Here is a 27754-nt window from a genome sequence, read left to right as displayed (position 1 = left end):
TGTCATGGGAACAGCTGGCTTGTGGAGTTGTTTCACAGCTGACTGAGCTTCAGCAGCCAGTAAGAAAGAGTCTGACTGAAACGTGGTCTAGCTAAAAGCGGGGAAATGAAAAATGACTAAGAAATTGGGCTTGTATGTGATTCTCACACACTGAAGAATGTGAAGGTGATGAGTGGTGTTGATCACAAGACTCACAGCTTGTGATGCTATGAAAGGAAAAAGAGAGAAGCTGGGACAAAAATAGCAGATTTCAAATAAACTAATTTTGATACATTCAGATGTTGGTAGATACAATGCACTTTCCCTGTTGGGGAGGGGAGGAGAGGGAAAGTTGTACAAAGTGAGTAGCAGAACACCCCAGAGTTAGTAAAAGCATAGTGGCAAAAAAAATAACTGAACTTTTGGTGCTTGTTTCCACATGCTTCCTGGCTGCCACCCAGACATTCAGTATGATAAAATAATCTCCAGAGCAATAACATCTTTTCTCTGAAATTGCGGAGCAGACGTGGTACAGATGGCTTTCTTATGAAGCCATCAAAACTGGGGATTGCTTTTAAGTTGCTTGTCAATAGTGATGTAATTCTGAAGGTGATAAAAATATTAACTACGAAGAAACATGACATGACATTAAATTACCAAATCAGCTAATGGGAGCCTGACTTAAGCAGGGGATGAAACAGAATGCAATTCTTCAAAAGGTAACTAACACTTGTATGCATTTTGTTTCCCGTACTTTAGTGATACTTGTAACAATCTGCTGTTTTGAATAAAATTGACTTATGAGAAAAAAAACATCTCTCTCTGTTAGCTGTATAAATTGTGCCTCTCCTCACATGTTAGAACAATGGCTTTTTGGTAAGTGTTAAAATATAGAACTGTCCTCCTCCAGAGTTCTTGTTGGAAGTAGACATACATTCATTACTTTACATTAGACTAAGAAGTAATATCAAGTTTTTGTGTTATGATTCTTAAATTACACACACAAAAAGACAGAACTCTTCAAGCTAGTTAAAAGCATTGCATCACCAAGTCCTAGGGAAGAATGGGACATGATGAGTTCATTTACTTCAGCCTTTTTACCCCAAGGTACTAGACACTATACCAAAATAATATTTGACAGATTTGTCTGAAACTAAAGATCTCTGATGACAAAAACCAGGTAATTGCTCCAAGCAGTCTATTACAATGCTTTGTTTCTCTGCCGTTAGGAAATGTTCCCTGATGTCTAGCCTGACTCCTTGCTGCTCATTATTTGTCTTCTATGAAAGCAGAGAAAGTTCATAGCATGCCTCTTTGCAGCTGCCTCTTACATGTCTGAAGACTTGATGTGTATCTCTTCTCACTTGTCTCTGAGTTAAAAAATTACAATCCATTCAGTGTGTCTTCACACTCTGATCTCTCCATCTCCTGATTCATGTTTGCAACTGACAAAAATCCCTAAGTCATTTCTAATGCAGTTTCATTTAGCCAGATTTCCCCTTGTAATTTATTTGTAAGGAGTAAGATCTTTTCAGACAGTAGCTCCAGTTTCTCAGGACAACTCTGAATTCTAACAGAGCTCCCCATATAAGGTGATTCTCTTCTAGATTTATGCCACCTGCAAAGTTAACAGGTATTCTCTGTGTATTAGAAGGGTCATTATTAAAACTACTGAAATGTACTGGACCCAAGGCAGACCTCCAAGGAAAGCATTCTTCCATTTTGAGAAAAGAATGAAAGTAACATCCATTATTTCAGAATGGTTTTCAGTCTGCTTTATACCTACCACATGCAACATTTTCTGGATAGTTTGCTAGCTTGCCCTGGCTTGCCTATAAAAATAATGCGTGAAATAGTTTTACAGATCAGTGTTGATTTCATTTGCTGTCTATTTCTTTGAACAAAGCCCTACAAGCATACCATGGAAGAATTTAGATGGAATAGTAAGAGCAGTAACTCTCACTGGGGTGTACTTACAGCCACATTTTCAAACTTCCTCAGTGGTTTCTCGGCAGGACTAAGGTACAGCTTATAGATAATTAACACAACTATTTTCTTGGAAATGCAACTACTGTATGATGCTGATGGCAATAACCAGTATGGTAAATTTTAACCTAAAACTACTGGTATACCTATGTAATGGCAGGATTTGATTCAACAAGTAGTGAAATGAAAGTTGGTCTGTTTTAACTGTTTATCTTAAAATACTGTTACTAAGGCCTGTTTTAACTAGACAGGATATATTTAGCTTAGAATAAGCTTATGAAAAAATGCCTAGATTACTGAGCAGAAAAATTAATTAACATCAGTACAAGTTGCCATACTAACATTAATTCACAGATCATACAGAATTAATGACAGTTGTTCTAAATGTGACATCAATATTACACGAAGACCTGTAGTCAAAATTTTTTTAAACTTGCAACTTGTATATGCAAGCGAATGCACATTTATGTACATCTACACACATACACGTACAATCAGAATAAAAGCTGACAGAAATAATGTGGATTTTTCAACTTCTGCCACAACAACGCAAGAGATTTCATGACTAGCAGAAAGTAGCAGAATTTCCTTGTGCTAACAGTAGAATTAATTGTTCTTGAGATCCAGTCATCTAATCTCAATCAGGAAAGCACTGCATAGCAATTCATAACAAAAAGTTAAGTAATCTCTCTGCCGTAGAACTTTATGAAGTGTCCCGCAAAGTAAAGTCATTCCTGTTTTCAATGGATAGTTCAGATATGAGCAAAGACTGTTATCTTGTGCCCTGCCATTACTGTTAATAACAGATCAGACACTGCTTAAAGGAGGCAAGTGACAGCAATTGATTATTTCAGCATTTACTTTGGTCCCGGGAGCCTGCTCTTACCTGAGCGGTTGTTAGGAGACATGCGCACGGGAGAGATGGAGGGCGTGCGTGATGAGGAGTATGGTCTTTGCCGATCTCTTTCTATCGTTGAAGATGAGGCTACAAAGTGATACTGTGACCATCCGTCCTGCAACATCAAACATTACGACAGCAGTCAGCAAAAACAGCGTATGGTGCTCTTCCTCACTGTTCTTCATTATTAAGTACAGAGCGTTTTCCTACATATTCTATTTTTTACTACTTATATACAGTAGGTTATTCTCTTTTTCCAGTGGTTGAGTGACAGATACTCTCAGTAGTGCCAGATTCCATATACTGACTGTACTGACACACAAAAAGAACAATTTTAAAATGCAGTAATTTCTGTAAAGTACTGTATTGAAAAACTCAAGTTATGAAAACACTGGACAATGTCTTATATTTTTTTCTTGCCTCTACTTTAGATAGATAGGTTAGATAGGTCAAATATTAGGAGAAAGTTTTTCCCACAGAAGGTAGTGTCGCACTGGAACAGGTTGCCAAGGAGGTTGTGGATGTCCCAACCATGGAAGCACTCAAGGCCAGGCTGGATGTGGCTCTGGGAAGCCTGGTCTGGTGGTTGGCGACCCTGCACATAGCAAGGGGTTGAAATGAGATGATCACTGTGGTCCTTTTCAACCCAAGCCACTCTATGATTCTGTGACTCTATGATCCTTTCACATTTTAGATGACATTCTGGCTACAAAAATATTCCGAATCACAAAGCTACCTTTTGTGGCAAGTTCTTGCTTTAAGTCATTTCTATCTTACTACACCAATTGTAATATGAAGAAGGTGAAGCTACCACATTAGCAAAATTAATGTAAACATTTGAGTATAGTCTATAGTCTAGTAAAATGGATTATATGCCCATTTGTTCACACTGAGCAGTAAAAATCAATGCATTTTTTCCCAAGATGTACAGAGTGAAATTCCATTCCCTGTATTTAGAGCTGTGGTAATGGTGATGCATTTTATTAAAAAAGAAACAAAGCGATAGAAATATTAGAAACAGCTTCTTCAGAAATAAAGAGTTAATTCCTCCACAGTTTATTATTGTATTATTGTAACAGAATGTAATGCTCCTAAATAATTAGCTTTATAACCTGAAAATATCATGAAAGAATAAATGGACTTTTACTAGTACTCTTATTAAACTACAATATTTCAGATGCCTTAAAATATTTTCATGTTGAAATTGCTTTTATCACTACTTAGTTTTAAATCTAAATCTATAACACAGGTTGATCCTGCCTGGTCTTGGGCTGAAAGGCTTTTACAAACACCCACTTTCTGCTATGCTCCATGGATATCAAGTCAAGAAACTGGCATGGTGTTAAACATGGCTTTGCAGTGAAATGCTGGACATAAGCAAACACTAAAATACTGCAACCCCACCCATCCCCACAACCAGCAGGAATTCTGCTCTTGCTTACAGAAAAAAGACTCTGTTTGACTGCAGAAGGACATTTCCTTGGGCTGCCCCTGACCCCCAGCTCTGAGGCCCACCCCTCCCATCAGGCCCATCACAGGCACACAGCTCTCCCAGCTGCAGCAGGGAAAGGCTCAAACACACCTTTTCCACTTTCAAGAAAGAGAACTCTGCAAGAGTGTGGCAAACAGCTCTTTTTATAGCAGCAGGAGGAAGGAAGGCATTCACATTTGATGCAGAGAAAAATGTTCTGATAGGAGAGAGAAACTTGACACCTAGCTACAGGTTCCGAACATCTGTACTCCCTACAGAATGCATTTCTATGTAGGTCACTCCAAAAGTAATGCCTCCTTTTTGCTTCCATGGAAACTACAGCAGAATAACACTGTTTGACAGAGCAAGTTCTCAGCTACAAAATGCTGTTCTTCAAAAGTCACTACCATTAGCTCTACATTTTCGCCAATGATGAACAAGAGCCTGCATGCTGTGCTCATAAAAATCATAAAAATAAAAATAAAAATGCACCAGTGGAGGTGACCCTCTGTTTCAAATCTGGTACGATGGCATCATAGCATCCTCCATCATCTCAAACAGATGGAAGTCAGAAGGCATCAAATCTGGACTATACAGTCGATGTGGAGGACAGTCCAGCCAAGAGAGGCAATGTACTCCACAGTCTTCAAACTGATATGGGGCTTGGTGCTATTGTGTTGCAAGAGAATGGTTGTTTCCTTTTCTGAATTGGCTCTCTAAGAAAGGGCCTTCAGCTTAGTTAGTGTTGTAGTGTAGCAGTTGAGTTGATGGTTTGTCCAGAATCCAGGAAATCCAGAAGGATCATCCCTTTCATAGTGCAAAAGACAGCACACATTACGTGCCAAGGGCTATGACTTGAACTTTTTTTTTTCCATGGGGAATTCACATCACCACTCCATGCACTGCTGTTCTGCCTCCAGCTCGTAGCGGTGACACCCTGTATCGTCACCAGTAATGATGCAATCCAGGAAACTGTCACCTTCAGTCTCATATAGCTTCAATAGGTCAAACTTGCACAAGGTGTTCTTTCTCTTCCTGTATGTGCGTTCATGTGACTCATCTGGTATAAAATGTGTAATACATCAACATTGCCATCATCATTTCCAATGTATTGAAGCTGATATTGAGTTCCATACCAAGTTTTCTGATGGGAAGTGGATGAAATTCACATGGACTTACAGAGGAATTGTGTGTGGCACCAGTTTTGCTTGGAATACTAATCTACGCTTTGTCATCATTTTTTCCTCATCAACAGCATTGCAAAGTACCTCACCAATAAGAGAACAAAATCCAGCTACAGCTGGGATGCCAGCAATAGCATTTTTCTCTGTAGCACGTCTGCCCCTCTTCTCCCTTAAAATCTTAGGTATTTTCACTGCTGAGAGTAGTGGCTGTTGTAAGGTCTTCAAAACAAATATGCTACAAACTTTAAAGTCTGCAAGCCTGATTAGCTCAATAATGGGAGGTAGGTCAACAATAAACTCTAACATGAATACTGTTGTTACTTGGCAATGCTTATGACTCAACAAGGCATACTGCAGTATGAAAAGCTTCACAGTGTTTTTGGAGCACATTATGGGCAGCTCACAGATGTCACATATTCCAAAACCTGAATACTTTTAAGTCATATATATTTAGCCCTTCTCTGCTGCAAAGAACAAGGTCCTTCCCTTGGAAAGGTAAACTGTTTGTAACAAATTCATTACAACTATCCCCAGAAACAATTCCAAAAGCTATTAGCGTTAAATATTGAAACTAATTTTTAAGAGCCTTAAGGGAGTATTTTCAATTTAATGCTGAGATAAATAGCACCTGACGTGATGGCTGCTTTCATTAGTTTGTTTCAGCTCTAGTGCTTGTAATGAAATTTAATTAAATTGATTTGGGTACTTAAAGGTACAGTATGTAAGTGTCCTGCAAAGAAAACTAACTCAACAGCAGTGTGTGAGACCGCATTTCAGAAACCAATTTATCAGTCACAAACCTGATTTAGGAGAGGAAGAATAAGTCAAAAGGATCTGACAAACTGAGGAGTAGTTCTGTCACTGTAGTTCTGTTACAAGAATGGATGTTTGTTAACTGGCAGTAATTAATTAGTAAGTAACAACTGCACACCACAAGAAGTCACACAACAACCAAAGTACATAAATATCACTGCATGTCCTTATCACCTCTTCCAAGGTAGCTTCTGTTGGGCTTTTTTCTAAATTCTGACTACAATGAATATGTGCATTTTCCCTCAATTACATTGCATTGTCAGATGTTAAAGGGTGTGTGTCAGACTTTCATCAGCGGAGATGTATTTCTGATCATGTGCTTGTTGGAAACCTGCAGGGACTAGATTTGGGCTGGAGGCTTAATCACTGCAGAATATGATACTACTGTCTCACTGATCAACTTTAACTGGGCTTAAGGAGTGAACAAGTCCTTTGCTTTCCTGCTCAACTGTAAGTCATTTTGAATATACAGCTTTCTTCAAGCCCATATGAAATAATTAGTCAGGGTGACTATGCTTACTGTGTCAAAATATAGTTTGCTTTCTCCACATTATTTTTTCTGTGTTTAAAGATAGACAAGACAGCAGTATTCTTTAGTGTTTAAAACTTCCACGTTGTGTTCAGTTTTCTTGTGTGTTCCAAATTCTGTGACTCTGCAGTAGAGGAATCCTTGACTTCCTAAGGTGGGTAGTATAGGCACTATCTATCTGGTTTGTTGTACAATAGCACTATGAAGACATAACGAAATTAAGCCATGACTGGAAGTGACAACATGCTGACCCAATAGGGAACCAAAGCCTGAAGAACCCATAGGTTGAAGAAGTGAGAGGGGAGAAGCCAAAACGGTGGAGTCAAGGGCTGCATTGTGTGATTTGAGGATGGATGTGGCCAGCCTGGATGACCTCATGGCATCTGCTCCAAAAGAATTCCTGTATCAGCTCAGCTGCTAACTGCCACACAGCAAAAATAAAAACAAGCCCTGTGCTCTGATGGATTATCTGATTGGCTGATGACACTGACTTGAAAGTCACCAGTGGTTTAGAAAAACTGCTGTGGCTGCACAGGAGTATCTGTCTATGTTGAAGAGTGTTTTCTGTTTTCCCTGGCTACTAACATCCTTGACAGGAAGTAAGAGTATATTTTCAGAACATTTTCTTTTCAGAAAAAACACTCTGAGGAGAACAAACAAAAATGATACAACCAATCTGATAATGAATTGGCTAAGACCCAAGAAACTACAGAAGAAGAGTCCCTCCTCCTGCTCAGTTTGCAGACTCCCTGGTTATTTCTTGCCTCAAACCTGATCCTGTTCATCACTTCATTTAACAGACATTTCACCAAATGATTTAAATCATACAGGATCAGACTTGTTTTGTCCTCCTTCTTCCCCTACTTGCAAGCCAGCATTTTACTGGTTCCGGCATATTAACTGTAATAGTAACTGCTTATGGTAGGTAATAAGCTGCAGAAATGTAAAGTTTTTATAGGTAACCACTGGCAGAAACTGGTAACTAGACCCAGAACAAGTGGATGACAGCAAAAAGGCAGAATGTCTCTAAGAAAGTAATAACATAGGATGTACTCGGTTTGAAACTCAGCCAGAAATTGCTGAAGGAGTTGCTGGTGTTGCTTCTTTCACAATCTCAGGCCCTGCTGTCAGGTTAAATGAAAGTTTCTGACTGGTGTGCACCTGTATGACACCATCTACAGTAAAAGACAAATCTGATGTGAACTAAGTCAAGGCTCATCAGACTTACACAGGTCTGGGCAATCATTCATCAGAATGTGTTGTCATGACATTAGTAAGACATAACAGAAATTAGAACTGGATCAAATTATCTACGTACCTTGACATATGAAAGTTATGTACGTGACTTGACTGCTGTGAGAAATCTGAAATTATAGCATGGCTGTGGTGATCCACACACATGTCTAGCTGAGCTCTTAAATGGGACTTTTGACAGTGTAGTTTAAATGCCTAACAGGTATTACATTTATCATTAGGATTTACAACCTTCACAACCACTCATATTGTTTTGCTCTAGTAGAATGAGGAAGAAAGAACATTTCCCAAAGTTCCTCCTCAGTAGGCTGTTCCATCAGTTCCATCAGGAGCTGCCAAGAGAGCAAGTTGACTTCTCTCCATCTGCCTGCCCCACTGCAGTGGATCCAAACCACCCCCATGAACTCACTCCCTAGCAGTGCTGTTTTGCATATGGCAGTGAAGTGGTCAACTGCTGAAGAAGAGGAGAGGTGGCTGTTCTCTAAAAAGCCCCCTGTCTTTGTACTGGAAGTGTTTTACTTTGAAAAACAGATTTTAACCAAATTCAAAACTTCAATAGTGCTGGAAACGCTCATCAAACAAAAAAACTAGTTCTAGATAAAACATCTGTATTTAAAAATAGATGTTCTTTTTTTTTTTTTTTCCCCGGCTTTAAATTTACAATGCTACATCCTAGTATTAGTACACAGCTCCTGAATAGATCATCCTGTCCAGATATGCTTGTGTGTTTTCAGGGAACACTCAAAAGAAGCAGGGAATTCTTGGGCATTGATCTACTTTACAATGTACTTTGAATTAATCTACTTTCCTAATTTTTTTTTTCTCTTTCAATGCCATCAGCCAAGTTACAAACACTTCTAAATATTGACATTTATGCTCCTAGGGTTTTGTCTTCTACTTCCAAGGTAAGTCGGGATACATTGTTGGGATGGTGCCTGACAGACTGGCACTGTCCCAGCTTACACACTTGTGTACTGATAGGTTAAATCCTTTGAAGTAAGACTGCAGGTGGAAATCTGGAGTAATTTCACTGAATGCAAAAGACATAAGAATACTGGCCCTAATTCTTCTGTTTTCACCCCTCTGCCAAACAGTCATGAGCCAGAGCCTCAAAACTGATAGATAATGGGAAATGAAGATTTGAAGATTTTAGTATTCATATTTATAGTCTTGTTTCCACAGCTTATGAAAGGCAGAAAGTTAAAGCAGAGAAATTCTGCAACCACAGGTGATTTGAAAATATTATAATCATTCAGTTACAGTGCAGGAGATGCTTACAGTACAGCACTTGCACTTTGTGGTTGTAGGAAGGTGGAAGTGCTTAAACTCTGGCTGCTTTCCATGCCTTCTGATGACAACTAACTGATTACAGGTTATGCTGAGGGCACCTGCAGTAGCATGAGCTAGGGATGAAGGCTGCTCAGTTCTTCCTCGCCCTGGTGTAATTCAAGTGTGAAGACAGGAACCCCACTGAGTGGGTGCAGTGGAAACCATGCAATCCCTTGAGCAAAGGCAAAAAGCAAAGATGATGCTCCAAGAACAGAAAGCACAAGCCCTTCAGGAGCGTGGCTACTTCTGGAAGCTCTCAGCCCTTTCCTTGGGTGCATCCCCACTGTGGGATTCTTACACCAGATCTGTATGACTGCTCTTGGGCCGTGCACCAGGTCAGGTGCCTTTCTTATCATGTGCAGGAGCCTTAAACTTGGGGTTTCTCTCCTTTTTGCTCTGAATTTAAATGCATAAACTCACCTTACTTCCAACCATCTGCATCACAGACACAGATAAACTTCAATTTCTTATGAAGCTGTAAGAGGAGCATCTATTCAGGGCAGTGTGAGGCTAAAGAAGGTCTCCCAGTCAGACAGTCATTTACAATAGCAGAACTGCCTGGCACTGAATGAGGATTATTAAGTTTTCTGCAGGGCATTTTTAAAGTGCCATTCTCAGAATCAGCAGTCGGACTCATTCCTTGCTACATAAGACACGTACCCTTTGGCTCACACCTTGACGGCCCTGCGAGACAAGATACTACTCTCAGATCGTCAGCCTTCAACACCAACCTTATCTCTCATATTTTTTTCTCCCTGGTTCATACTTGTCATCTCAATGCATGAGATACTATAGTGTCTTCTGAGAGCACTACCCATTTTTCTCTTTCAAAATACTTCAGATGGCCTTGCTTGGCCAGGTTTTCTTCAAATGCTTTTACTTTGTAGCATGATCAGCTTCTGATCAAGAATCTCCTGCTGTAATTTTAGATTTCATCCCTAGATTTTAGCGATGGACAAACACACAGTAAGGGAGAGATATGTTAATTACTTGCCAAATCTATATGAGTGAAAAACAGCCAAATAACTCTGTTTTTTTTTTTTTACAGTGCAACTCCAGGAGGTTTCAGGAAATCACTGAGGCATCACTTTGCCTATCCATAATTAATTATTGATTTCCTGTTGGGTGAGCTGGGAGGACGACAACACCTAATGTGATGAATAAAACAGCTGTTAGAAAGGGGAACTGCACGTGAGGCAAAGCATGAAGGACAAGTCTTGAGATACAGCAGAGTTCATAATTCAGTTCACTGAGGTTATATGCAACCAAATAAACCTTTCAAAACACAGCAATAAAAAGAAATAAATTCATTTCTCAAAGTATCACTTTGCCTCTCATACAGAAATGAAGTTATTTGTATCTATCTTACAGGAAATGATGGCAGTATCTGCCCCTTCAGCTATGACTTCTGTTCTCTTCCCATTTCCCCTGCATAAAGTATGTAAATTACAATTTAAATGATAAAAATCTCGAAGAACTATTTTTGCTTCCATGTAGTAAACAACAGAAAACTTATGTCTCAGAAAGCATTTACAATAATTTTTGACTTGTATTGTCATTTGTAATGCAATTTAATCTCTCTTAACATATCCATGCCCTAGAAATGCAATCTCTTGCTCTTGCCAGGGTCAAAATTTTATGGACAATTAGTGTTTTATGCACAGGGATTATTTCTTAAGCCCACCATCTTTATAAAGACAGAAACCAATCAACAACCCTCACTCTTACTTATATACCAAATCATAAATCAAACAAATACAGCTCTTCTGTTATACCTGCTAAACCACAATAAAATCACTATCAGAACCAAACTTGCACAGTTGTTTCTGATGAAAATGTTAGGCTTATGGACAATGGCTGTGACAAAATAGCAACAGGATTCTGTGCCTCCTGAAGAGCAGCACTGCAGCTGAACACTGGGGATTGCTTCATTCAAATGTGCAACTGTCTGACAAACAAGGAATCTGCAGAAAAATCCCTAGATAATGCCCTGCTGTCTCTGATTTCCACTCAGAAGTTCTTGCAAAATACGTTTAAATTAGAGTTAGAGATCTGAGTGATTGTTACTAACCTGCATGAGTTTTAGGGACGTTTATCCTTGAACATGTAGTTAATCAGCATGCACAGACATTAAGAAAGAGAAATGCATATTATTTTTTACTGAAATACCACTAGGAGTCTTTAGTTCAGTAAATGAGAATTTTAGTATTGTTAACCCAAAAAGCAACACAGTATTGCACCAAAGCCTGTAACTTTTACTCTGGGGAAACTACAGCTTTCTTTGTAAGTACTCTGTAAAAATAAAAGTAATAAAACGAATTAAGAAACTGTCTATAACACTTTTCATTTCTCCTTCTTTCAGGAAGCATCTACAGCTCTTCTATCAAAATGAACTATATAATCTTATAAATGAAGTAAAAGAACTCAGAACAAAGCATGTGTGCTACAAGAGACTTTTCAAAATACATATTTAGGCCACTTTGGTTATCAGTTAGCAGTTTTAGGGTGATGAGACAAAACAAATACAGAGGACTTCCCAGCAATTCTGTCACTGCCTATTTTTAGGTCAGACAGAACATCAAAGAACTGAGAACTTGCGACTGACATACCAACTTAATATTTCAACAAAATCTGACTATATTTGCATGAACTAGCCATATTAAACAAACACTTTTATTTCCTCACAGGACCCCGAAGAGCTAAGATTATGATAGGTGCACTAGGATTGTGTTGCTGGGCTTATGTATGGTAGTTATATTTCTCAAATGAATTTTTGAGAATAGGATTGATGTGAATAAAATCGGTTTGCTCTAGCATATATTGTTACAAGACAACATTTCTATCTAAAGAATTTTTGGATTTTTTCCTGTATTGAACATCTGAATTAAGTTACACTTTGTCTGCTAGTAACTGATGCTATTTACGTGCATATTTTACAATTTTCATATGTTACTTAAGAAGAGTAGTAATGTTCCCAGTTCAAAAAGACATGCAGATAATTTTTTGGGTATACACTGTATTCAAGAACTAAACCGTAGGCTTATTCTGAAGGATTGTGCTTTCAGAGGGAAAATTCTGTAGATGTGACCTTCCACTTCTGTATACCCCTTCCAACTCTCTACCCTAAGGATGTTTCAGAAACTTCAGTAAGATGTAATTCCCTTCAGGAGGAAGGCTCTAAGGTAAAGATACTGACTCCTGGGCTGCATTTTCAATTTTCTTTACTTCAGAGAAATTCAAAAGGTGGAGTACTTTACAGGCAGACTTAATGCAACTCTGAGGTTAAATTTCTGTCTTCTAAATCTACACTTTGTCACCTAAAAATGGAATGGAGTTTTCAACTGAAACACAAAAGCTTACTGCCAGTGCAGTAGATGCTTTGGCATCACATTTGTATTAGTCATCCAAGAGAAGAATTTGGGCAAACTATGATCAGCATCTCTTGAGACAAGCAGGTTTTGGATAAGAATGGTGTCGCCTTCCGCTAAACTCAAGCTGATAATTGAGAAGAATCAGTTCTGAGTTTGCTTGCTGAAATACTGCTTATTACGTAGCTGAATGTTAAAGGAAAGCACCATCGCGCCTTTAAGGCCCTCAGGGGAAAAGCCACAGTCAATCACAGCTGCAGCTATTTTCTAAGCTCATAGCTCAAACCACGAAGGTTTATTCCTTTAGCAAATCCCAATCTCAGTTTCTTCAGACATTGTGCTTAAAGGCAGCAGCACCTCCTAGGTCTATGCTGTGCTGTGAGTTCATTTCACATTCATGTACATGTACAGATATATGCAAGTACAGATAATTACCAGCACGATGCAGATATGTCATCACATAAGTATATGTGTATTTTTAAGGAGTGTGGGATGATTAGCTTGGGTTTAATGGAGCTCAGCCATCACATTTGGTTTTTCTAGATATTATTCAGTGAAAGTGCATCCACCAAAATATTGTAGGGACGTGCAAGGTCTGGCTTCAGCTACACAGGATATTTTTAATGAAAATATACTATCATCCCTATGGAATCTTCAATTCAGTGTAGACTGTATCTTAAAGCTAACATTTAAAATACAGTAGAAAAAAAACCAAAATTCTTATTACAAAGAACCATAAATACTGAAATAACTGAAACAACTGAATAACTATTTTTCCTTGTATAGCTAAGCTCCATTTATCTGCAGAATTTCCTCTTCAGAGTCAGTGATTTTGCCTGAAATAGCTACATTTCAATTGTACAAACAGTATATGACTTAAGCAGGAAGCTGGCAACAAAAAAACCACAAGTGTTAAAAATTACTTGGCAGTTCAGGATGATTCTTAGAAAATCAATCCTTGGGAAGACATACGCCATCAAAAGAAAGGTAAGTGAAACAATAAGTTTACACTGTGCAGTGATGGAGCCCTGTGCTAACTGGGCTGTAAAAAATCATACAAAGCTAAAAAAAACAAAATTCCAGTCTAACACATCACTCCTCATTGATGTGTCTTCTGTCTCAAAGAAAAGTTGAGAAAAGATTAACAGATAATTCTTTGGCCTGCAGCTAATACTTGTTATTGTCTGTGGAATATAAAATATGTCTTTAATTAAAAAATACATATTTGCATATGCGTTGGGAAAAGTACACCTACCTTGCATAAGTATTAGAAACAAATATATGGCATCAAGTGTAGAATAGTTAATAATACAGAACACAAAAATCAGGAATACCAATTTTTCTATGGTACTGAAACCAGTGACAATTTCATGGTTGAGTATTTAACTGGACTGTCAAGTGAAAAAAAGTTCCAGTTAAAATGCTCATTTAAAAGTGAGTAACCTCTTCTTAGACATGAAAGACTGATAAAGAAAAAATAGAAAGCATCTACTTGAAGACTATAATTTCTTTTGCTATATTGTTTACAGAATCTATATCTTCAGTATTACTCAGATGATGCTTTTAAAAGGCTTGAATAGGTTAGGCCCACATAAAATTTCCAAATTTCCTTTATTTAATATCAATTTAGGAATTTGCTTAATTCCAGTTGAACAAAATAAGGGAATGTCACACATCATGATGAAATGCTTCACAATTCAAAAAATCATATTCCTGATACACCGAGATAAAAAGGATTTACTCTAACCTTGAAAGATATTTATGGCTGAGGTATTAAAATGAGATCTCCTCTGACATCTTCCTCTTCCAGGCAAATTCAGTACAGAAAAAGCAAATTGAAATAATGTAGCTTAACTGCTGTGTTCTGTGTTACCAGCAAGAAGACATAAAATTCTATTTTCTCCACATATTTTATCATAAATAATACATATATGTGAAGGTTCCTACATGGATTTATTTGAATGTCACATGAAGATAGAAGATGTTATTTTGTTCTTGCAGTAATGCCACACAGTCACACTTTATCATTAAAAACATATTGGAAAAAAAAGAAAAGACTATACTTAGTTAAGTAAAGGAATTTTAGTACCTAAATTAAATAATGCCTTTAGTAAAAACTACACAGTTGTGCTAATTCTCATTAATTGGACTTAAGGTTGATGGAAATCTCCTTTGCTCTTTCTTAACAAAGATTTTGGAAATTGTAATATTGAGAATTTCATTGACTACTGCACACACTGATTTTCCTGTGATTTACTAGTTCCCCTAGGATCCTCATACTGAAATACTGAGCCATTGCTTTTCTCCTAAAGATGTGACAGAAAAGAAAGCAAAATGTTTAATATATTTAATTTGCTACTGTAACACAGTGCTTATCAATATCTGCCATTCTGTTTGAAAGGGTCTAACAATCAAAAAAATGAGTTACAGAAATAATGAAGACTGAAAGGGATCTGAATGGACCTCACTTGTCCCTCTCTGGTGTATGCTGCCCTGAAAGAGCAAAGCTCTGCATATCTTACACTGCAGAAATGAATGGGACTGCTCCTTAAGTGAAGTGAGCAGCTTTCAATCTAGGAACTATAGAGTTTACTAAAATAAAATGTATAATTTTAAAATATATCCTCTAATAAAGCTTTCCTACTTTTCATTCAAACATCTTCCATAGAACTCTTCTGGGTACAAACCTCAATATGCATTAAACATAACAATTCAACACTGATCAGCTGACAGCCAGAATACCTGGGATGGGGAATAGATTCTGGTTTCTTGGCTCTGGGAGAGAGTATGCTGAGCGTGCCATGACCCAGAGTGGTGGGTTGGTGAAAATCCTCTGTCCTCAGCCACACTGAAGCTTGGGGCCGCCCACTGCCATAAATCAATCAATCAGTCAATCATTTATTAATCAGGTATTGCATTTTCAAAGTTAATATAAAAATGGGCTCTAGACAATGCCTTCTCTGTAAAGACAATTCAGTTTTATATTACCGTCAGTGGAGGGGCTACCTTACATTAATGCACCCTTGCTCTGAAAGGGCGACATATACATGTAGAAAAAAGCCTCCACCATTATATAGTAATACATTTAGTCCCACTGAAAGATCAGTACATTATCAATTTGAGCACATGTATAGTCCTTCAAGTTAAGCCACCTTTTTGACATACTTTAATGTTCTGGATTTGGAATTGAGATCTTGATATAGGGTTTAAGTTCTGCACAGACCTTTTTATCAGATAAATTTAAACTAAAAACAGCACCTTTTCAGAGGATGTCTGACTGGTGATAACATCACCAGAAGAAAATCCAAAAGCTGTGTTCCAATTCTGCATGTTAACGTGATGCAATTAATAGCTCTAAAGAGTGAACAGGTATATTTTACTGAAGAAAGACGTTAGATTTTTAAAGCACCTTGACTAGAGCTTTAAAGTCTATTGCTGGCAATTTTCCTGGAACATTTAGCAATAAAGGACCTTCTCATAGATTCATCAGTTTATTATTCTGAAAGTCACATGAAAAGAGTGTCCTCCCCTAGATCTAGACCCACTTAACAGCTTGTAAGGCTTCAGGCAATTTTAAATATCTTTTCCAGCCGACGAACAGACAAAGCCATCTTCAGAGTGACTACTCTGACTTCATTAAATGCCTCTCATAATACTCTTCCTACTGTAAATGGCATGGTACACAATGAAGGACCATCACCTTTGTCAGCCTCCCTAGTTTGAAGTAATTGGTTGCATTTTTTTCATACAGTGGTTGAAGAGGACAAATATTTCTATTATTCCATGCAGAACAGAAATCTATGATAATAAATGGAAAAGAAAAATAATTCCTACAAATTCTTTATGATCTCTACTTATACCCTGGAAGACAGACTAACTGTAAACGTAATAAGAGAATGTAAAGAGACATTTTGTTGCAGTCTAAGTGGTTAGGCAAAGCAAAATAATTAAAAGAAAACATTCTTCCTGACAGTTCCTTCAGTTCTTTCATGTTACAAGCATTTAAGCTAACTGTAGCTTGTTTTAGGCTAATAAATTTTCTTTCATGTTAAACTCATTTAGTTTCCCTTTTTGCACAACCCTTTTGCTCAAATTTCCTCATGTAATTTAACAAGTGTTTGAGAACAGTTGGTTATTTCTTGAATATTGAGATAGATAGCCTACCATCTGCAGCTAATCGAAATCTGCTCTCGTACAGTCATATTCACATCTGGTTTTCAGTCTCACTGGAGACCGTAAGTTGCACTTAGTCCTCCCACTGACAGTACAGGTTGCCCAGATAGTTAAGAAGGGTGGACCACAACTCCCAAGCACAAGGACAAGCTAGGCAGCTCCCCTACTTGTTTTATGTAAGTGCTGAGTCACTGGTACGCCCTCTGTCTATGGATTACACAACCAGTAACAACTTTTGAAAATCAGATTTTAAGTGTTAAGGAAGGGACTCCTGAGGACAGAAGCAGATAAAATAAGTGACCTTTTATGGAAACGTAAGTCTTACTAGTACTCTCTTTCTGATTAAATACAGCATAATGTAAAACTCTTTTCCAAGAAACATTTATATCCCTAACTTAAGTTGGTTTACCAGATTTGATATCCCATGCCTTCTATCTCACCCATTAGTGTTTTGGTTTTGTTTTGTTTTTCATTTTTCAGGATAAAAAAGCTAGATAGGACCTTAAATTTTTATTGTCTCGAAACAGAATACTCTATGCACTCTCAGCCAAATACACGAACACTCTGAGACAAGGCATATTGTTTGATTTGGTCAATAAAGTTATCTCACTGTGGTTACGGCAGCAGATTTTGGCTTGGATTAAGCAGCATGGCTGAAGTTGGCACCCTGAAATCTGTCTGGTTATTTTGTATGCAACAGGGAGTTCTTAAAGCTTCTTTAGAGGCTGCATAATTTAGGTATAACTACACAGGCATATTAATGTTGCCCTGGTTGAAGCTGAAGGGCATGCTTACCCACGATGGGATGGGGCTTGCACTGCTTACCCTACCTATGGCAATCCTGTTCATGGCAGCAGTGAGGGAACAAGATTTTGACTTCTGCAATTCCCTGCACTTCACAGACAGGAATCTATCAGGGACTGCTGCAAGAAGAAAATTGGTGCCTATGCACTCCTTGGCTTTCTTCACAAGTCTGGCAAATCATTAAGTGATTTTCTACAACAACTCCCACCTCTGGATGTACCTTCAGTCAGTGCAGATTATATTCTGCCAACTGTGAAGTGATTCCTGTAATGTTGAGCAAATGTAGAAGAGTGCGTAACGTTTTCATGTTTTTAGTGATGTAATCATATAATTGAGCTAAATTTAGTGATTACTACTGTATAATACTTAAATAAGCACTGTCCTTTCCCCATTACTACAAAGGATGTTCCATTCTTTTTATTTCTCCTTATTTAATCTACTTTAAACATGCAGCTATAAAACATACCATAATTCAAATTGTTTGGTTACACTATTTCTTGAACAGCAAGGTAAGTGCTGTTGATTTTCCTTAAATATGATGTGATACTTGTAATTTGCCTGTATTACAATATAAAACTGTCTCTATATGCCACCAATTCTTTGAAAATAATTGTACAGATACTTTAATACATAGAAAGAAATTGCAAATGCATATATGCAATGGGATTTACCTGCCCTTAAAAAAAGCTGTGAAAATGCAAGATACTGTCAAGTGCTGATTGTATTATACTGTCAGCTGTATGGTCACTCAATTTTACTAGCACAGATATCTTAATTGGACAAAGATAATACTGGGCAACTGCATAACTAGCTGACTATTATAATAATGCAAACATTTGCATCTTTCCAATTATAAAAAACATTATTTTTCCAACAGTCCCAAAATACAGGCATCCAGCACAACAGCCTGTTACAGGCAAGTCTAACAAATATTGTGACTTTGTTAAGGTTAGTGCATGCCCTTTTTTTTAAAGAGAATTTTAAGTAAACTATCCAAACATTTGGAGTACAAGAAATTGCACTGATATGATGCTTGACAGCATATATAATGATGTATGAATATGTAAGTATAGACATAGGTCACTTTGAAAGTAATGCCTCCTACTTATTTCCACAGAAACTACAGCTGATACAAAGAGTAAATAATTTGAAAGAGCAAATTCTCTGCTGAAAAGTGCTGTTTTCCAACACAGCCAATACCATTAGCTATGCATTTTCAGCAGTGATGAACAAGAGCTTGCATGCTACGCTTGTAAAAATCCAAGCACGTGGAGGTAACCCACTGTTTCACAGCTGCTATAACAGTGTTGTTGCTAAGGAAATGCAGTCCATCTTTCATTGTCTCAAACAGATGGAAGTCAGAAAGCACCAAATCTGGACTATACAGTGATAGAACAGTCCAGCCAAGAGTGGCAATGTGCTCCATGTTTTTCACACTGGCATGGTGTTATTGTGTTGCAAGAGAAAAGCTGTCTTCTCTGGTCTGACTCTGGAATTGGAGCCTTCAGCTTAGCCAGCATTGTGATGTAACAGAGTTGATGGTTTTGTGCAGGTTCTGGGAAATCCAGAAGAATCACCCTTTTCCTACTGCAAAAGAGAATGTACATCAATTTACCTGCTGAGAGCTGTGTCTCAAACTTTTTCTTCAATGGCGGATTTTTCTTCAATGGTGAATAACATGTTGTTATCCACACACTGCCGTAGTGGTGACACCACATCTTATAACTGTGAATGATGTGATCTGAGAATCTGTCACCTTCAGCCTTGTACTGGTTCAAGAGGTTCTGCCAAACTTGCATACAGTGTTTTTTCTGTGAGCAATCTGGAGATCCACCTGGTGCAAAATCTGTGATATTCCAACGGTGCCACAATCATTTCCAATACACTGAAGCTGATATTCATCTCTATACAGAGTTCCCTGGTCACAATCTAAAGATTTGCACTGATGAGCAGATAAAAATGCTCTTCATTTTGTGCTGTGTCAGCTGTGACTGGTTGTCTGGAACATGGCTTGTCTTTCACATTGCTATCACCACTGCTGAAACGAACCACCCACCCCTCACTGTGCTCACATGCACTGTTTGGGCTACATTAACATTCAGCGAGCACTGACGAATGTCATGGGTACATTTTTTCCACATGGAGGAATTCAGTGACACACTTTTGCTTCATATGCACTTCCATGTTAGATGCCATCTTGTCAGATTGCCCCTCTGCTGCCATCTGTCACACGGCAACAAATTGGAATGGAATACTGGTGTAAAGGTTCATCCTCTACCATACCACCTGCTGCCACATCACCAGCATCCACCTCTGGCATTAAGGGCCAGCATACTTAAATAGGAGGCATTACTTTCAGAGCAGCCCTTGTAGCAGAGAATGAACTTCATTTCAAGATTTAGTGAAGTTTGTAGGAATTAGCCAATACTGTGATTTTTAAACCTCTTCCTGAGAATGCAGACAATCAGACTCTCTAAGAATATCCTGGAAGCTACCTCTAAGTATAGCCTGCCCTATTTTCCATACCACAAGCATGCATTTGTGGCCTCAGAAAATGTTCTTCTAAGCATGCAAGGTGCTTAGCATCCAAGCATACCTAGTATTTAAGTACATCACTGGGCACATTCACATTGGCAGCCAACAGAATGCCCTTTAGGCAGTAATATATTTAAAAGCCACACAGTGTATAGATTACCTTGTGCATGGAGCAACCTCAGGAACCACTTATCCATCACAACATACATATAAAGCTAGAAGGCTGAAAATGAGCTAGCCATGGTATGAACCTCGAACAGATTACGGCGTAATAAAGTTTAGCCTCTACAGTGCAGCCGCCCACATGCTTGAAAGTCAGGCTATGCGGACCTCAAGCCTGCTCCTGCCTTGCCTCAAGAAAAGTCTGCTTTAGCTCCTGTTTGCTTTTGCTTCCACTTCATAACGGGACAACTGAGAATCACACATTACTCAGAATGCCTTTACATACTGTACCCCTATGATTCCAAAGGGTGATTGAAACTAATGGAAGTGAACAGTGAGAGAAACTCAGTAACTGTCTTCCTTGCTCCTCAGAGAGATGCAAAGCAGAGCTGAGGCATGCAGAAGAACAGCATTTCAAGCAGAAGGTCAGCTTCAGAGAGTTTGAGATTTAGTGCAAAAATTCCACATAACTAAGATCACTCCTTGTGCAAAACACACACAGCATGGACTACACCACTGTGAACTTTCCCTCTCTTACATCCCAGCCTTAACCAGGACCTGAACTCTTCTGCTAGATGAAGTTCCTAGCCCTCTTTGTTGAGACCACAAATAGCAACTATATCAACTTTGAAATTCCACATAGTAAGCAGACCTTTGAGAACTAAGCCTGCAGAATGATAATTACACAAGTGTAGTCATACTGTATAACCATGGTGTAATTCAGTTTGGAAATATTCCACAATAAATACTTGGATACACTGTCGTTTACTAAGTAGACACTTATTTTTAAAAACTATAGGAAACTTCTTTCACAGGATCACATTACCAGCACTGCAATTCATTTTTAAGAGGTTAGCAGGCCTGTGAGAATTATGTGGTACCCTCTACAGATTGTCTAAAAACCAAGTACTTGATGCTACTGTCTGCCAGTTGACTGGAAGCGAAGCTATCAAGTTTCAGCTCAGCTTCACAAGTGGTCCCTAAGGGCCACATCTTCAGATACTCTTGTTGGTAATCTCATGAGGAAATTTGGGAGCTGAAGGGCTGAAAATCTGGTAACCTCCTCTGGACAGTATGAGGAGGTGTAAGAAAGAAAGAAACAGTAGGAGAGCCTGCACAAGTTTGTTCTATGTACAGAAGACTTCACTCTCCAGGGCTGCCAGATCGAGCAGTCTCTGCATGAATTCTTTAGAAAATCAAATTCATTACCCATTTTCATCACAATACTTTTTTTTTTCTTTCTTTTTCCTTTTTTTTTTTTTTCCCCCCGAAAGAAATATTCCTATATTAAAAGTAGAATTGGGAAAAGAAAAAATCTAGAGCTCCAAGTCTGAGAATTTTTAAACTCCAGGTGAATTTTCAGTTCTTACAGAAGTTTTGGCCCCTAAAGTCTCTCAGCACCCAAGTTCTGGTAATCACATGAAAGATGACAAATCTGGAAAAAAACTCAAGCCTTACCTTCTTGTAGAGACTTCTCAGATCTCTGTACTGCCACATACTATTGAGGACCTGAGATGCTGCTTTCACCACTTTTGGCGAATGCCTGTTACACACATATATTGAAAAGAGAGAGAAAAAAAAAGTGAGAAAGAGAGTGCTGGGTTCCAGTATCCATTCATCCTAATTTTCAAGTGCATTACTATGATTTTAAATTCACAACTGAATTTGTGGTATCAATGTACATTAAGATCTTTTGTTGGCGTCTCAGAAAGCAATGTTCTTACAAGCAAGCACTACGTACCAACTATTCAGTGAGGAGCAAAATGTGTATTTCTCATCATAGTGAGAATGAGGACTCATACTGAGAGCACAGCAAAAGGAATGGGAGAGGCACGAACAGGAACACTGTTGAGGAACTGGCTGGCATTATGTACATCTAAGAGAATGTCCTGGCTAAAACTTTTGGCATCCAGGACAATTTAGAGCCAGAATTTCTTTCTCTGTAAATGACCAGACTTCAAGTCATGACAAATGGCATCACGTGCCCCTGTGCAGCAGCCAGGAGAAACACTCTAGATGAGTGGTGAGCACTGTGTTTCAATCTGCAGGGCAGTCCAGATGCAGAAATGCAACTAATTATAAAAGTCACAATGAATTTCGTTGGGAATCCCAGCTAGGATTTGCATCTTACACTCAACATACTACTAATGATGGCTGCTATTGATGTTATGCTAAAAATCACAAATAACTTCACATGAACTTTCTCTTCAAGCAGGTTTTGAAAGAGGCTCTTAAACTATTGTTTCACTCATTCGTATATACCTCTTGGGAAATGTAATGTTTAAAATCTAAACAAAACAAAACAAAAAAACTCCACCTAAAACAACAGAAGAACCCTAAGAGCATTTAGCTCAATGAAATACAGTTGAAAAGAAAGGGACTGGGAAGAAAACCCAGGCCATTAAGGGAGCATACATTATGTACTTAAGCTCCTATACTGCACCAGTATTTTGTATAAAGCAGCAAAGTACTAGAAAACCTAGAAAAGCCAAAGTCTGAAGTGAGGAATGATCAAGTTTGGGGCAGCCACTGAGGAGATTAATGTTTTACTCAGAAAAGGCAGAGGACTGCAAATCAAGAAGGAAACCAGAAAACCAGCAGAATATGTTACTGGTTTGGGCAGCAAGTCTTCTTAGCTGATCTGTGGTGTGCTGTGACCTCTGACAATGGCCACGGGGATGCTGAGAGTAAAGCTGGAATAATGACGTTCATAGCATAACTGAGTCTATTATTTTATGCAGCATTTTCCGACTATTTATCTGGTGTTTTTCTTCTTTTTTCCCCCTTTCTCATCAAGAATACAGTAATAAGTGGGTAACTGAGGAATAAATAGGAATTTGATAAACAATATTGAGAATTGTTGTTTTTATTATACTCCCAGCCATACTGGCTAGTGAGGCTTGGAATAACCATGGAGTAACCATAAATGCATCAACCACAATGTGAATACTGAGGAGAAATGGGAGCTAGGTAAAGACTTGGGTGTGGCCAATACGACTTTGTAAACGCCAGTCCTCTCTTGCTGTCTCATGTTGGGAATGTGTGACAACCATGGGCACGTTCCAAAGGCTAGTGAGGCCAGTCTGGACCACTGACACTTTTGTGTTCACTTGCACCACAATGCATGGCCAGGCCAGAGTCCTGCACTTGCAGAAACAGATGCTTCATCCCAGAAAAGACAAATCCATACTGAAGTTTTTTACTGTATGAGAATGCAAGAACTTCCTATCAGTCCAACAACTAACAATTCTGATTTTTAAACAGTGAGTTATCTGCAAGAAAGCAAACCAAAGCAATGGTAAACAATACTAATATTCTTAGAGTTGAAAAATAAAACTTTTACTTAAAATGGGCATTAGTATCACTGTGAGCTGACAGGTTCTCTTGTTCTATAGTTTTGTTTCCTGTAACAATAAGAACATCTGACTGCACATCAAAGTACTTTGGATGAGGACAAATATCACTATTTTGGAAGGCATTGTATAATTATTTAACAGTACCTGGGCTAAATACTTACGGAACTATACTCTCAGATCTTCCTAAGACTGTCTGTGATACTCTGAAAATTCCAGACTCAACAGGTATTAATGGACTCTGCCAGATAATGAATAGGTAGGTAGACAAATGCTTTATTTTGAGGAGAGACACATCTTATGAGAGATGGATGTGAACCTGTTTGCAACCTGCACACTTGATCTAGCAAAAATGCATTAAAAAATCAAATAGATTTAATAATAATAATAAATAGTGCAAATGTAAATGAATTAGCAGAGCATGGGAGCTCCCACACTTTCTGCCCTCTACAGTCAGTGTGAGAATGCTTCAGTAATGAATTTGGTATGAAACAAAAGAGTGACAACAGAGAAAAAGAAATATGATTAAATTATATTGGTAATGCTCCAATCAGAGGTGTTCTCAAACCAAATGTAGGGTGCATAAATTTTTCCTTTATGCTGTGGCCTGGTTTTGTGGAGGCTCTCTTAGAGTTCCGATGCTGCAGCAGGCTGTGTGATGACAGCTTCCAGCAGGTGCACTGATGGAAGTTTTCTACACTATAGTGAAGGCTTTTTGTTTTCAAACTGCTATAGTCCCATTGCAGTATACTCCTGCAGACTGACAAATACGAGAATCAGGCTCAGTTAGGCAAAAGAAGGATGAAGAGTGAACTCTTCCTGAAAAGCATGCACATAAGAAAATGGACAAGATGAAACCACGGCTGCTCTAAAAATGTCACAGTTGCATGAAGGATTTTTTGGTTTTAGAGCCTCACTAAGTAGCCTGCAGGTATCCTAATACTCTCTTGGAAGCAAGGTGTTGACAATATCCATGGATCCATTTATCTTCTACAGTCCACCTTACCAGCAAGATAGTGGCTGGGAAAAGCTTGGGTGTGGTGAAGAGGGACAGTGACTATACAACCAGAGCAGGAGGAGCAGTAAGAGAACTACAGCAACATCCCTGCCTTTCATGGGATCCCTGTATAGTGCAGTCCAAAAACTCTGGTCCCTAATGTTTACCAGGATCTTCTGGAAGTGCTTTGAGGTAGCAGTTACTGGAGATAGTTGCTCTTTCTTACAGTGCACGTGACTACTGATGGTACCGCAAAAAGAGGCTATAGCAGGGGCTTTTGCTACTGCCATTGTTTCTTGTTACCTTTCACGCGGGGCACATGATTTGTGATGAAACCAAAGTATTCAACTCACGATTGCAGAGAGGAGGCAAACACATTAAGAACTAGTTAGAACTACTGGAGATGTTAAAAAGGGTGCAAGAGGATTTGCAAAACATACTTGTCTCCTTTACTCTTAGATATGCCAACCAGTTTCTCAATGCCGCCTGCGTCTCGTAAGGCCTTGGCATTCTCCATGTTTTTAGTGATGACTTCATGCAGCGTGCAGCAAATGGCAGTAACGGTGTCATCAGACATGGCCTTGCTTGCTGAGCTGTTGCTGTTGTTAGCGCCTGGCAGTCGGTGGACCAGATCCCTCATGGCATATTTGCCTTTGTTGGAAGAAAACGAAGGGAGAATTCAGAAGATACAGTCAAAAAGGGTGACGGAGAAGAAGTACAGGGAAAACATGCAAGACTGTATTAGCACCATTTTCATCATTGCATGTAATCTCATTGGTTATTGATACTATTTTGGAGCAAGCCACATTTATACAATTGCATGGTCAAGCTTTTCACACGTAAGGCCTCTGTTAATATTTCCATATTACATGAGTTGGAGACTTCAGATATGGGCTACATCATGTCCTTATGAGAATGAAACAATGATAATAAAAGCTCAGTATATGTATAAAGACAATATGAATATCATCACTCACAGAGCTCATCTCCCACTGCACAACTCATAACTCAAGGAATTACAAATAAACGTGCATTGGTTCTTAAAATCACTGCATTAAATGAAAAGCCAAGGAAACTGTTGTTTTTTAGAAGAAGCCTTCTCTAAAGGAACAGTTCTACTGCATAAGTTAATTCTATACAACATGCAGCAACTTCACTTTGTTCATTGGTGTTCCTGTGACTTTACTAATGATCCAGTACTACACTGCATGACCACAGTGCAGAGATGACAGTGCAGTTTTCCACACATCCTTAGTTGTATGCACGGTACTGACAAAAAAGGAAGCCCTTCTGACATATACTCCTGATATTCTGTAAGGAACTGTTGCACATAGCCCTAACTTCCAGAATTTAAAATATAAAATGAAAGGAGCAACGTATAACGTGAATAGATAGTGATAGGACAAGGTGGAATGGTTTTAAACTGAAACAGGGGAGGTTTAGGTTAGATATTAGGAGAAAGTTTTTCACACAGAGGGTGAGGGTGGTGACACATTGGAGGAGGTTGCCCAAGGAGGCTGCGGATGCCCCATCCCTGGAGGCATTCAAGGCCAGGCTGGATGTGGCTCTGAGCAGCCTGGTCTGGTGGTTCGCAACCCTGCACACAGCAGAGGGGTTGGAACTAGATGAACATTGTGCTCCTTTTCAACCCAGGCCATTCTGCGATTTTTACGATTGCCATGTCATGTCATGTTTAATTGAAGACACAAAAAAACACTGCTGATTAATGTAACATTTTTCATGTCTGAACAAATATTGTTTTCTCAAAATCACTCCTGAAAGTCATATAGTGCTTGTGAAAATGACAAATGAGCAGGTTTGGAGAGTTTACATATATTGTATGCCACAGTATGACTACAGTGTTACTGATAAGGGAAAATGGCAGATTTCATTGTGTTGGAAGACAAGAACAGTGAGGATGAAGGCCTGACGGGGTGGTAACTGAGGTCAATGAGACAACTCATGAGTCATCTTCAGTGCAGCTGTGTTAGAAATTTGCATACAGCAATCATCACCAGAGCACATCATTCAGAATGAAAAGGACAGGAAAAGTAGGAAAAAAATAAATGTAATTAGTAATCGAATCTACATCATGTTTTATGAACAAAATAATCAGGTATGATTATTGTATATAATATGATAAATTAATCAGATTTTTTGGAGAATTTTAAAAAGTTTTGATAAATTAGTATATGAGTACTTATTGAAGATCTTAATTCTGAAATTCTGAAGTTGTAAGTTTCATTGTGTATGTCCATATTTGAAAGCAAAGGTAAGAGGAAAATCATATCATTTACCATTAAATACTACATTATTTTCTTTTTTCACAATTTTGCCTGCTGTGGTAGAAATATGGACAGTCATTTGCAACAGAACGCTTACAGCAGAGATGCAAGCTTTGTACTGTAATGTTAAACTTAGAAGTTATTGAGTTCATTCTGTAGTGAAATCTTAGAAACTACTCAATTTATATCATGCAAAAGTATTACTGATTATAAAACCATAATGTTACCAACACAATGCGTATAGTAGGATTTGAATCTTATTGATGTGCCATTCAGGTACAAATCCTATCTTCAAACATTTCTATTTCTTTGCACTTAGTATTTAATCAGTCATTTGCATTATTAGCTTCTCAGAAATACCATGTTAATATCAGATGTAGTACAGGTGTTAAAACCACTTTCAACAGTGGTTCGCCCAAACTCCATTACTTTTTTTTGCTCTATGAACATATGAAACACTGCTCAAGAATAAACAGAAATACTCTTTACATCTGCTCCTGTTTGTTGTATGCAGCATAAACACATTAATAGTTATCATTTTCAGTGATTACATCAGTCTGTAGCACATACCAAATCTCGTTGGTGTGTAAAAGAAAGCCCCACCTCCAAACGATCCAAACAAACCCAAACCACA

At 38.4% G+C, this 27754-nt stretch overlaps 1 protein-coding gene across 6 annotated transcripts in view; it reads right to left on the bottom strand.

Moving 5' to 3' along the window:
* The window catches only part of CTNND2 (catenin delta 2), a 612391-nt gene that overhangs the window by 12460 nt on the left and 572177 nt on the right, over positions 1-27754 (bottom strand). For 4 of the 6 annotated variants that reach the window (XM_052703881.1, XM_052703886.1, XM_052703883.1 and 1 more), the window contains exons 17-20: positions 25276-25486; positions 21944-22028; positions 15554-15679; positions 2852-2978 (exon numbers count right to left, since the gene is read on the bottom strand). In XM_052703881.1, coding sequence (XP_052559841.1) covers positions 2852-2978; positions 15554-15679; positions 21944-22028; positions 25276-25486 — 549 coding nt within the window. The remainder of the gene's footprint in view (positions 1-2851; positions 2979-15553; positions 15680-21943; positions 22029-25275; positions 25487-27754) is intronic. The other 2 variants (XM_052703884.1, XM_052703887.1) reach the window with 1 other exon arrangement.

This window comes from Tympanuchus pallidicinctus, unplaced genomic scaffold (assembly GCF_026119805.1).
Source record: "Tympanuchus pallidicinctus isolate F22 unplaced genomic scaffold, pur_lepc_1.0 scaffold5, whole genome shotgun sequence".
NCBI classification, from domain to species: Eukaryota; Metazoa; Chordata; class Aves; order Galliformes; family Phasianidae; genus Tympanuchus; species Tympanuchus pallidicinctus.
The sequence above is the reverse complement of the archived record's forward strand: the minus strand, read 5'-3'. Positions and strand labels throughout refer to the sequence as shown.